The sequence below is a fragment of the Falco naumanni genome, chromosome 6 (assembly GCF_017639655.2).
Source record: "Falco naumanni isolate bFalNau1 chromosome 6, bFalNau1.pat, whole genome shotgun sequence".
In the NCBI taxonomy this organism is placed as follows: Eukaryota; Metazoa; Chordata; class Aves; order Falconiformes; family Falconidae; genus Falco; species Falco naumanni.
This window is the reverse complement of record NC_054059.1, coordinates 37,374,789-37,388,346: the sequence shown is the minus strand read 5'-3', so window position 1 is coordinate 37,388,346 and position 13,558 is coordinate 37,374,789. Positions and strand designations below refer to the sequence as shown.

The 13,558-nt window shown below is 37.1% G+C and overlaps 1 protein-coding gene across 2 annotated transcripts in view; it reads right to left on the bottom strand.

The window, feature by feature from the left end:
* Positions 1-709: 709 nt before the first annotated feature.
* THBS2 (thrombospondin 2) overlaps positions 710-13,558 on the bottom strand; it is a 34,377-nt gene continuing 21,528 nt past the window's right edge. For both annotated transcript variants that reach the window (XM_040599235.1, XM_040599234.1), the window contains exons 15-22: positions 13,100-13,259; positions 11,558-11,676; positions 10,747-10,981; positions 7,415-7,642; positions 6,675-6,946; positions 5,645-5,742; positions 3,259-3,398; positions 710-2,583 (exon numbers count right to left, since the gene is read on the bottom strand). In XM_040599235.1, coding sequence (XP_040455169.1) covers positions 2,576-2,583; positions 3,259-3,398; positions 5,645-5,742; positions 6,675-6,946; positions 7,415-7,642; positions 10,747-10,981; positions 11,558-11,676; positions 13,100-13,259 — 1,260 coding nt within the window. In that variant the 3' untranslated portion in view covers positions 710-2,575. The remainder of the gene's footprint in view (positions 2,584-3,258; positions 3,399-5,644; positions 5,743-6,674; positions 6,947-7,414; positions 7,643-10,746; positions 10,982-11,557; positions 11,677-13,099; positions 13,260-13,558) is intronic.

Here is a 13,558-nt window from a genome sequence, read left to right as displayed (position 1 = left end):
TCAGCAGCAGCAGACACAGAACAGGGTTGTATGTTCGTTCAAACACATTGGCCAAGACACAATACAGAGAAGTGGGACCAAAATTTCTCAGCTGCAATGCCATAAATAAAACTTGGGATAGTTTGCCCCATAAAGTCTTCATGGGGAATGATGTCTTGTCAGTAAGACTAGGAAACCTGCCGTGTACAACCTTAGAAGATAGTCAGTGATTTGTAACCAAGCAACAGATTTGCTAGTTTGCTTGAACTGGTTTCTAAGTTCAAGAGGCAAGAGGCTCATTTAACTGAGGGCTTTGGGGAATGGAGTATTTTCTTTAAAGAAACATTTAAACTATAAAAAAGGTAAAGAGAATTTTGTTTATAAAACCTTTTTACAGTTTATTTCCTATCATTGATTTCTTTATATATATATATGTATATATATATAAAAATGAGGATCTGACTAAATGAATCAGGACGTTAAATGATAAAGTTCCGTCCATGTAAACAAATAAATAATTATTTACAATCTTTGGCAAAACAAAATTAAATTTCATTGATCTTACTCTCTCACACACACTTGCAAGGAAAAAAAAAAAGAAAAAGAAATTTAAAAAACATCATAAATAATTTACATAGAATAGGAAAATTATGATACAGTCCAAATATTAACATCTACATCCCCGAACTGATGTCTCTTTCTGACAAAACAAAAAACCCTACACAGCCAATACAATCATTACATTTAATGAAGTCACCCTCCCTTCTGCTTGGGACTTGGGGATACAACTTGAAACACCAAAAGTAGGAAACTGAAACATTTAGAAACCTCATAAACAGGATTGAAAAGAAAAGAAAAAAACCCCAACAACCAAACATAAACCAGCAACAAACCAAAATTGAAATAAAAACAAAAAAAAGATTTGATAATATGAACACTATAAAATGTGCAATAAAGCCCGCAACTGTGGATTCCTTTCTAATGAGTATAGCAACAAAATCTATTTCAAGGGAGAGAAAGTTGATTCAATATTTAGCTCACTGTGCCCTATAAAGCGGCAGAGGTACGGTATTATTCCATTAGTTAACCCATCTATGAATAAAATTACATTAGCATGTGTTCTTTTTGTGAACAAAGCTCATACAACTTAAAACAAAACAAAAAATGTTAAACATGTTTATACTACTGTATATCTGAGTAACTGTTGTATCTGTTTAGAATAAACACTGGTATCCCGTCAGCATTATTTAAGAAGTTCTATACACAGCAGACATAGGTAACTACAAAATATTAAAATTATGGTAACTGGATATATATTAAGGTTCCATTTATAAATTCCTTATTATTGTTCATTTAACTTTAAAGCATACATGAATATAACCCATGAAACTATACTTACGTGTATACCATGCTTTGACAATATCTACATACTGCAATACGCTTTTAAAAATAGCTTTAAAATATCACTATTTTTGAATGTATTACTGATGCATTATACGACATGCTTTAAAATAAATTATCAGAGAAGGTAGCTTGGTGTGATAATCATAATAAATACTAACAAAATATTTATAAATGGAACCTTAAATTCATATGTTACCAAATTAAGTAATAGTGGCCTTGCCACCTTTTCAAAAACCCACATCAGGATTCAAGATGTCAAAGTGCTTTTTGCAGCAGAGGTGGGAAAGTGGTTCAGGTTCTTGTGCTCCACATGGTCATGGTGTATTCTTTATTACAAGGGAACGCAAAATATGATGGAAACAGAACTGGAAATAACTTTTTGACAATAGTGATAGCTTTGGACGTTTAAATTAATCACTCTTCCCTCTCACATGGAAGTTTCTGGTTCAGTTCGGTCTGGCCTGAATTAAGCCTCTACCAGACAACGCTTTAGGTTGCAAGTTTGACATTTCTACCAACTGTAATTTTAAGAGGTGTTATTAAGAGCATCCTCATCAGCCAAAGAACATCTTTGTAGATCAATAAATGTTCATAATTGATCTTTACTTTATTATCCAAAGGCATTTGCATTGTTATTATAGACACTGTTGGTGTGGTACTCCATTACTTTCCTAAAACGAGACCCGAAGGCTTTTTGTTACTAAAGTCCAGTCTGGACCAGAGCAAGGAAGTGTCAACCATACACCTAAAAAGTTATTCAAACACATGTTTCCTCACTTAAAGACACTGACTGATAATCATCACCCCCCTCTTTTTCTCCATATATATATAAATACATTAAGTAATTACATTTTTATATGTAAACGTCATTCTTAAAAAAAGTCAAATAAACAAACAAACATGTTTTGCTACGTTTTCACTCTACAAAAGTGTTCTAATGTATCAATCTGCTTTTGCTTCAGTGGTGGGTCGGACGCTCACGTTCAGGTTTCCTTAGTCCTGGCTGTGAGAAGGCACTTGGGTGGAGGGATGGCTGAGGCACTCCTGGCAGCAGGGAGGTACCTGGTGAGTGGAGCACGAGGACAGAAGACAAGAGGTACACAAAAATAGAAACTGGGAGTACCAGGATGTACTGAGGTGTCTAGGTTGCACAGCATTTACAGTACTTTGCTGGTAATGCAGCAACCATTGCTCAAGCATCTGAAAGAAATCGGAAAAAAGATATTAACTGTGGTTGGTTTATTTGGTTAGGAAGCCAATCACACAAGAACAGAGCTCCATCATGGTACAGCATAGGGATGCAGCACAATGTTTCCTGTTCTGCATTTTCCTACAAATGTGAGGACATTTACATAAAAATAGATATCTGCCTATATAGGCAGAGACCCACACATACATGTATGTGCACCTATATATCTAAGCATATATAAAAAGTCATATATAATAAAATCCGGGAAAGCATTTTCTGTATTTCAAAACATTTTGGACAAGGCACTAAAGACAGACGTGCTTATTAAAAATATCTGCTTTCTCCTTCATGTCTCTTGAAAGAGGAGTGATCCGGAAGCAGCTCTCTGCCCGCAGGACACACTGAAATAGCTTACAAAGGAAAGTGGATATACAGAGAGAATTCCAAGCGTGTATGTCACTCAGATTTCTATCTCATTTTTTCCATGTGGGTAGTATTAAACATCTGGAGTTTATTATTCAAATTGAGATTACTATAGGGGCAAAGGGCATTCATGGTATTTCAACAAATCAAGGTCTACACCATGCTATGATATCACAGATTGCTTTTAGCAACTAGAGGATTACTTTCTTTTCCATATTTCGTGCAAAGGGTTTAGCACTTTCCAGACATTTTCTGCAACTAACCTCTGCATTCATATTTGAGGTCAGAGAAATAGACCATCTCTTGAGAAAAGACAAAAAGACCTAATCGTCCACCAGCAAAGGTTGTATCGTAGATTGGTCCAGAATCCACCATGACTTGTTTCCCTTCATACACTAAAACTCTGTAAAGAAGAACATAATTTAAATTAGACAAGGAGGATAACACAGTGTTATCTGTGTTGGTAACGGTAACAGTTCCCAAGAACTGAAACAGAATTAATTTTAACAAGGCACCAGAAAACCCAGCTTCACTGTAAGGATCACTTATCTCTATCTCACGCCCACCTGGCTGGTAGCCATAACACATTAATCAGAAGCAGTGGAGCTGTTCCATAAGTAATTTTATGCACACCATCTGCAAAAGATTTCCCAATTCTTTATTTAGAACAGTCATGTCTCCTGGAATGAACTATGTCATGTACTAGCATTCATTGATAAGCCCCTGTCCCTGTGAACTCAGAGGTTAGCACAATACCTCACCACATCACTTAGCAAAGTCATCGCTACAGCTGTGTGAACAGCTGATTTATTTATCTTGAGGTGCAAGGGCCAACATAAAAAATTGTAAGAACCATCCCTTCAGAGTCAAACAAAACATTAATTTGAGACAAGCTGAATCTCAATTTCAGGCATTTTAAGAGCTTAATGAAAGCTGGAAGGATTTGGACACAAACAACTAGACTAATAATAAATTGGAAAAGGAGAAGAACTTGGGATATTTTCTTTCTTTGATTGGTTTTGTTGGGATTTTTTGGTAGTGTTTCAGGCATCAACCCTGGAGCCAAAAGACCTCTACAGGCACCTCTTAATTTTTCTTCTCTATCAGATAGACTGCAGTTCCTTGAACTTGGATTCTCCACTTCTCATGGGAGACCTTGAGATAGTCAAGGTTCTTAGGATTTCAGTCTCTTAAAATAGCTTTTGGACCAAATGAGAAATTATTCTAGTCTGTTAATCAGAGAATTCTCTGGAGGAAGGGATTATGGTCTTGCTTCAATTGACAATACATTAGTTATATAAAGCAGGATGGCTTCACATGAGGATGTGAACTTCCTACAACTCAAGGGTTACGGACCAATTTCTACTTCAGCAGAAATGCATCTCCAGTACTTGCTTGACCTTGAAGTGGTTTATTTTCTGAAAGGTACCAAAAGACAAGTATGAAACTGCTCCCTGAAAATAGTACTTAATGGATGGTAAAAAGAACAGCAAAAATAATGACAGGTTTTCATGTTCATGTAACCCCATTTAACATAATTCTCAAAATTTCAAGAAACAAAACATATGGGAAGTGTTTGATAAATTATTCATCCCACCAAAAAACATTATGCAGCTCTAGTCACGTTAATACTAAATTGTTATTTCTGTACAAATAAAAAGGTTTCATGACTCTGTTGGTGAAATAATTGATTTCATGTATTTATTTGCTATAAACCCACCCTAATTAATAAGGAATTTCATGCCGTGGATCAATGGGATATCAGTTGAAACATGCTTTGTCTGAAACTAAGTAGATTCTGCAATACAGGTAACAGCAACATGAATGAAAAACTCAAGTTTCCTTATAACGTGTATCAGTCAATGCTTTGCACTGAAATACTTTGATGCATAAAGAAACTTTTCTTTCCAAGAAATGGATAATTTAGTAACTCAGTCTATCCAAATGTGTCTACCCCTTGTCTTTCACAGCCAAATGAAACCTCCCTACTCATAAGCACAAATAGGGCCTTAAGAGGTAAGGTCAGACTCTGCCCCATGAAAAACATCTTTTACAGTTACAGTAGTCAGTAGAGGATAAAATTGACAGGGACAGTTAATGCTCATTCTTTGGAACATCAGATAAACAGCTGGGCTGTAAGGAAAGTCATATGCCATAGTTCCTTCTTGTGTGCATTACAGATGTGCTCATGGCTACTTCTCCTATAAGCCACTACGGCATACACAGGATGCTGAAGTAGACAGGCCATTGGCTTACTTCCCTGTGGCAATTCTGATGTTTCTAATTAATTTCATTCATTCAAATTCTACCAGCTGGGGAGGAATCTCACATTCTAATCTTGCTTTGAGCTATGCTCAGGAATTTTTGGTCCCTTTAGCCTGAAGGGCTATTGAGAGAGATTATTTCTTTTTTTTAATTTAAGAAAATTTAGCTGATGTAAATATTGAACTATCCAGTTTAAATTAAATACATCTGACAAGGAAAACAACTTATTCTAAAGATAACAGAATGTCCCCAAAACATTGGAATAAACTGTCACACGTATTATCGTTATTAGAACTAACAAAGAAACTGAGAACATAGCTCTTAAATCAACAGAGACAGAAGTTTTGCTACTAGAAAAGACAGAGGTGCAGAAACATTTCTTACTTTATTAATCCTGTTTTAGGCCTATGAATCAAATGCCACCGGTAAGCAGTATAATCTTTCCAGCCAATGTTCTTGGGATCATGCCACAAAGTACGCACCTATAGTAGGAATACAAATGCCTTATTAGAAACAGACTGTGCTCCAGTAACTTTTTGTCCATTGTAGTAACTGTACATGCAGCTAAAGCTTATTTGCTGCACAGCATGAAACTGAAAACAGTGTTTAATGTTTGATGGTATGATCAGCAGACCTATTTTACAGGGTGACAGTAATGAAAATTTCTGTCTCAAATTATTGATCAGTTACTCACACGCAGTTTCATAGCTGGAGTCACTGAAGACCATTACAGCACTGAGCCTGACTTCCCTTAGGAGGTCCTGCCTCTGTTTGCACATACACACCCACCCTGCCAGAATTGGTGTTACTGTTCCTATCTCTACAAGTAACTCCACCAAAGGAGCAGGACTGCAGCTTGCACAGATGTTACTGTCTGTGGCCTGCTCCTTAATCTCTTGTGCTCAAAGTCCTTTTCCTGCAAAGAGCTAAATTCCAATCCACATGCATGCCCCACTAACAATTTCCAAAAGGTACAAGTTTCTTCCACAGCTGGGCCCTACTTGGAACAGCAGCAGTTTTTCTCTCTGTTTTCATTTCTTTTCTCTTTGGCTGTTACTGGTTACTGAATTCTAAACCACGTATAATTCAAACAAGCTGGAATGCCAAAGCAGCAAGTGCCAATACAGAGGTCACAAAGGATTTGTGGATAACTGAGACCTCTCGCTCCTTTTTATTTGGACCACACCACATCTTCCCTTTTATACATATAACTTTTTCCATTCATAGTTTTTTATACATGTAATGTTTTCTTTGAAACACAAATGCAAATGTTATTATGGACACTAGTAATATAGAAGAAAAGCTGGTAAACGTCTGCAAAAAAATTGAGCTATGAAAGGAAATTCTTTTTGAAACACCTCCCTTTTTAAAATATTAGTCATGCATCATTGGCCAGAAGTTTTAAATAGCTCACCTGCCCAGGGGTGTTTCCTGTATGCCAGAGAGCATTCCTCAAGTGTTCACCAGTACCAGTTGTTGAATTCACTACTTTGAGTGACACACCAGAATAGCCATAAGCCCTGGTGGGCTTGTCCTCCCAGTAGGTCTGAGTGACCTGCTTCCACATCAGAACATAAAATCGACTGCTGGACTGGTAGCCAAACACAAAGCCAGCATAGTCATCATCGCGGTCTGTGTTAACATAGAACGTCCCACTAAAGTCAACGGAGCTGAACTCATCGTAGCCTGGGAGAGGATGAAAGAAATAAACCACTGAGTTACAATGCTGGGTCTGGCCACCCACACCTACGAGTCCCAGCTCTATCCTGAGTTTTGCCAGGAGTCATAAACTGTATTTTTCAGTTTTCTTACCTGTAGGACAGGAGGTAATTACACTAGCCTACCTATCACATGGAGCCTTGTGGAGAGAAACATGTTGTTTACAGGGGGCGTTGAAGACAGCAGGCACTATACTTACACCAAGTTCTTCAAGTGGGTATTTTATGTGTGTTACAGTTGGTGATGAGATGAATGGTCAAAAGCAAACAGCATTGAGCTGTTTTTAATTTAGGCATATATACTGTCCCCATGTGTCAGTCCAAAGCTTGCAATACCAAAAAGGCGTTTATCTAGTTGTTTGGGTTTTTTTTCCCTTCCTTATCACCAGATCACTGGTTACTTTTCCAAAGATGATAGCTGTCATCTAATACTCACCTACAGCTATTCCAGGATCAGAGTTGGCAGTCTGCACTAGCTCCTTGCCTTGGTGGCGAATAACCCAGTTGGGATCAATCTGAGCTGTTCCCTTGGGGTCCAGTGGGACCATCTGGAACTTTCTGAAATCAGTTTCACTGATGGCATTGTTTTCAGGGCATACATCATAAATATCCGGGACATTGTCATTGTCAAAGTCATCTTTGCAAATATCACCTCTGCCATCACCTATAAGCAATGTGAATAAACAAATGCGATCATTAGCAATTTATCCAGCCTTCCTAATGGCTCTCCCACTGATGGAAGAAATTCATGATACATATGAGTATGTTATTCTCTTGTTTCTTAAAAGAACACTCCAAACGACTCCAAAGAAAGCTTCATTGTCTGAAATTGCACTTGAAATGTTGCTGGTAATGACTGGAAGAACTTAGATCAAGGCCAAAACTGTTGTTAATAAAACTGTCCTATCAGTTGTTTATGACAGTAATCAATCTGGACCCAGTCTATACGTTGCTTTGGAATCAGGGTGGGAAAAGTTGGAAGTCCGCTATGTCAATGTAATTCACTAATGCTTGTATTACACATCTTCAGTTTGATTTGTCCCAGATGTGGATGCAACACCACATTTTAATATGTGCAGTGCAAATGAGTTCCAACAATAGCATTAAAACCTTAATCTTCCTGCACATTACTAAATCCTTCTATACTATTGAAGATATTAAACCCTTTTTCCAGACTTATCTCTGTCTCAAGACTACTTCAGCAACAATGCATCTAAGGTGTTTCAGATTGCAGTGTCTCACCTCTGCATCAAAAGAATGTAGGGACAGTATTGCAATAAAATATACATATATGTCACTTGTATATATACACATATATAAATATACATAATCAGACTTTCACTTGTGGGTAGAACAATTTGTCTTATATAAAATGTAAAGCTTCAGAAAAACATATGAAAAAAGAAAGCAGCACTGTATCCAACAGGACTAGTCTTGAAGGAATGGAAATATTAGGTCCTGTTATATGATTGCAAAAAGTTTTCTAGAGAACCTAAAAATATATCCACACATGTCAGCTACAGTTGTGCTTCTGCTCAACACTTTTACTATACCCAATACTTTTTAAAAAGTCAAAAATTATTTCCTTTTTTTTTTTACCCATAATATTGGTGGAAACCAGGAGATGTGACTTGCCTTGAATAGCTGGTGGTGAAAGGAGGCATCTAGAAAAGATATCTCATTGCCAATGCCACTGTTATTCAGTGGCACACAGCAGCACAAACACTTGAAAATAAAGTAGAAAAATGTGGCTAGACAAGTATAGAAACATATTTGGAAATGGCTCCAACTTTTACAACAGAAACTACTGGATGTTACAGTGGGAACCAATGTAAAATCAGAATTGCCAACTTATTTGTTTCTATCCTTATGTATGAGCATCTGCTTTTTTTTCTTTTTTTTTTTTTTTTCCCCTAAGTGTTTGTGACTGCTCTAACACCATGGGAATTAACACCATGGGAAATAGCACTGATCCAGCTGATTCAATATTGACCTACTACTAGATGCTTCACAGGCAAATGGAAAGCTACATTACTATGCGTAACCAGTGTAGCATTATCCAAGTATGAAGCTTTCAGAGAGAAAGCAGAATAAGTTTTAGGCAGCAGCCAAAAAAAAAAAAAGTTAGAGAAAGCTGAAGCATCTAATATCTGAAAGACCTTCTGCAGTTCAGATATGTGGTAAAATAGTCCCATTTTCCACCCTGGCAATCAGCCACAGAAAAATCCAAATCCTGACCAGCTGTGTGTTCCTGCACCTGTTTGTCTTAGTATTTATTGGAGAAAAGAGAATGAATTTCCAATTTTATTCCCTTTGCCAATATGAAAGAGCTAATTCTTGAGTCACAGGAGAATCTAATTATTCACTGAAAGTCCTGCTGGCCATTCATTTGGTACTGAGCTGGTGCTGACAACATTGATTCCCTGTCAAGGAAAGTTACAAAGCGTTTGTTTACCCAGCCACATCCAACAGCTCTCTCCAGGGCCTCATCCTTATATGCTATAGCTCTCATCTTCAAGAGCATGGGAGCATCTTTTGGCTTTATTTATGGCTTTTCCAAGATTTCTGTTGGACCTGTCACTAATGACAGTGATGAGCTGGTTAAACTGTTTAAATTTACGCTTTTTGTGAATCCTTACTCTGTACATAAATTGAGTGTCCCCTGCAAGATCCAGGTGACAAACGACTATAACAAACTATCCCGGTTTGCCTTATTCTGGAATAATTCTGAAATTAAGGGGCTATTCCAGAGACTGGCAAGTACAAAGATACTCCAAATATATAATTGGATGGAAGAGTTAAGAAATTTAAGAACTACTATTGACTAGCAACCAGAAACTTCCTAGTGTCAGCCACTGTCTTACCAGGAAATCAGTCAGGGCTCAAGACTTTATGTTTCTAAATGTACATAAAAATACATTGTTCAGGTGCAAAATTCTGCTTTCAATTTCACCAGCCTAACTATGGAATGACTCCAGCAAGTTGCATAACGCAGGTGAACAAGTTCTGTTCTGAATTTACTGCAAGAGCCGTTACTTATAGAGATATTACGGTGGTTTTCAAAGGGTTGTAAATGTCTTTTAAAGTGCAGTTGCAGTTGTGAAACTATCACTAATTCATTATTGAAATACTTACAAGCATAGAGAAGGACTGTTTGAGAATGACAAGCAACATTTTACCACAGAACTGGAGAAAAGAGCAATTATGTATCCATTTTTAAAACTGTGACATCAAGACGTATCTAATGCTACCTATATAGCAAATTTGAGAAAAAGTGGTCTGAAATAATTTTTACAGAAATAGTTTAAAATTAACAAAAATTTTAGATTTTTAAAACCTGAAGAAATAGCAGAGCAATAAGCTATTCTTTTTTTACATTTTAGTTTTCAAAAGAGAACTTGTTTCGAAAGCTCAATTTTTCATTTTTTTAAGACATATGAAATTCAAGGTATCTGAAATATTCAGGTTTTTAATGTTTAAATTAAAAGTGAAAATCAGAAGTGTAAAAAAAATCTGATTTTTCCTTTTAAAATGTGTTAAAGTTGATCTACAAATAAGTATGTGTGTGTTTGAGACCCTATCAAAGGGGCTTCCTAATGCTCTAACCCTGGACCAAACTAGCTAGTTCAGTTCCATTGAAGTCCATGGTGCCTCAACTGTCAAAACCAGCTCAGTTTGATCTGGTCTTTCTCTTCATCAGATATTAATACTCCAAGATCAGAATTGGATACTAAGAGCTAAATTAAATTCACGTGACATTGTTCTTACCATCAGAGTCCTCCTGCTCAGGGTTGTATCTGAGGCGACAATTGTCCCTGTCATCTGGGACACCATCATTGTCATCATCAGGATCACAGGCATCTCCTTTACCATCTTTATCGTGGTCCGCCTGGTTAGCATTAGGGATGTAAGGGCAGTTATCCTGGTTGTTCTGGTGGCCATCTTCATCTATGTCCTCATTGTTGTCACACTGGTCACCAACAAGGTCATTATCTGCATCAGTCTACACAAAAAAATTGAAAAAGCATATTTATTATTGTTACTAGACACAAAAGTACAGATAGCCTGGTACTTTACTTCTCAGCGTTTCAAGGACTTCTCTGGAGACAAGTGATAGCATGATGACAATGATGCTTCAAGCAGGAACAAAACTTCAAACTAGTATGGCTATTTTTTCTGCTATCAGTGCATAAGATCTGGTCCCCAAGACATTTCCAGGGCAGGTCTTTGGCCACAACCTTCATTGCTCTCGTTCTAGAGATCACAGGGAAGTGTCAATCTGGGTAGCACATTTTCTGATTGCTTCTGTATACTTGATGCTGCTTCCCTGCACATGCTCAGGCATATCAAATGCAGCCCTGAGGCTGTACTCACTTGCCATGGGGGAAGAAAAGAGTTCAACAAAGCCTTGAAGTCACTTTACTTTCCTGTCATTTGATAGATCCAATGCCCGAGATGTGAAAATGAGTAACACACATCTAAATTTTTCCGCTCTACAGTAAAGAGGAACTGATAGCAATTCCCATGTTCTTGTCTCTGCCCTTGTTCTGATGTTGCCATTAAGGAAACTAACATTTACCTGGTCTGGATTATGCATCAATGGACAATTATCACACTGATCACCAACGCCATCACCATCTGTGTCGCTCTGGTCTGTGTTATAGACGTAAGGACAATTATCTCTTTCATTAAAAATGTCTGTGAAGGAAAAAAAAAAACACACCAAAAGATTGCAGAAATCAGAATGATACAGCATCCAGCACAGCCAGCCATAGACTGTAGGATTCACCAGTAAGGAAGTAAGGCTTTTAAGGGGTTCATAGGCTTTCCGATTGCTACAACATGAAATAGTGAAAAGAATAATAGTAGAAAGAAAAATCATGGTATCAATTCCACTTAAAGTCTTCCATATGTACTTTCCTAAGGAATTTTGCTATAGTAAGGGCTGATTATGCCTTAAGAATTTAGCTCTTTTTCACAGAGTAACCGATAAAGGGGTGGGGTGTTTTGAGATAATTTTGTTTGGATTTTTTTCCCCACACTCTAAGAAATGGCATAGAATGCACAGCTATATTGTGTTGGAATTTCTGAAGAGTTTTCTATAGGAAAAACTGTATTAATATTCAGCTGCCTCAGCAATAAATAATTTAATTTTACCAGAACATCATTTTTTTTACAGCCTGCCAAATTTTCACAAGACACTTATCTCCTCAGGAAAATTTATTACATAACCAACAATCTCCTTCAGAATTATAATATGTTGAAAAGAAACAAAATCAAGAATGTTGGCATATCTGTCTGGAAAGGACACAAGGACCCTTTCCTACACTATAGGGCCCCTAGATATCCGCATAATCTTTCAGCCAATAACATACAATTACATTTTTCTTCAAATGCAGAACTACTATGAGTAATACTAAGAACATGATGATCAGCAGGATGAGAGGACTTCAAGATGTTCAGAAGTTCAAGTCAGATAAGCATCCAACAGTTTAAAATGTTACCCAGAACTAGACTTCAATTTCTAGTACTTCTGGATTCTCACAGTTTTGAAATACTGCAGGGATATGCTTTCAGAAAAGACATTTAAGTGTTTTTCCCCATCCTTAATTCTGATCAAATCTGTGTCATACAGGCATTTACTAGTAGATGAAATAAACATCTTTAATAATATTTTAAGACACATGAAAACGTGTATTTGGATTACTGTGGGCTTCGCATTGCATTCATAGAAAAGCAAATTAATTTCCTACAGATACTGTCTTAACTGCACAGATGTTCTGATGTTCTTTTCCCTCCCTAAAAAGAAAAAAAAAGTCAACTTAGACCCTGATCACTTTGGAACACAGACAAAGGAAAGAAATTTTTTAAAGGTTACACTGATAAAAAGGCTTGCTGTGATTTATTCTTCAATAATATCCATTGTAGTCATTTAGGGACTTTATGGTCAACTATACTACACAGGGCAGATGAACTCCAGTCTTCTCTTTCTTCTCCTGCATTTTTGAGCGGCTAGACCCAATTTTATTCCACGTACAAAAATGCAGGTAACCCATCTAACTGGACACAAAGTGAAGTGTACTTGTGGAACAGCAGTTAAATCTCAAAACTGAAAGCATACCATCTCCATCAATATCCACAGCACATGAGTCACCCTCCCCATTATTATCTGTGTCAATCTGGGCAGGGTTGTGTACGTAGGGGCAATTATCACAGCGGTCACCAACTTCATCCTTGTCATAATCAAACTGACGAGGGTTGAACAGAAGAGGGCAATTGTCCTAGTAGGAAGAAATAGAAGATTTCAGAATATAAATCACAACTCAATAGATCATACTGTGAAGTGGTAAGTCTTCGTGTTCACCTTTGACAGAGACCAAAAATCAAAACATCAATCTTATATTTTGTCAATGAGCAAGCTTTACCTACACTGAAGGTCTTGGCAGTAATGGGATGGCATCTGGACAGCCTGGCTCACTGTCTAATTTTGTGCTTTTGTACAAGGTATGTGAAATGTGTTCCATATCTCACTAGAAGAGCAACAGGCATTTTAAATCAGATGTGTACTCAGATATTGCAA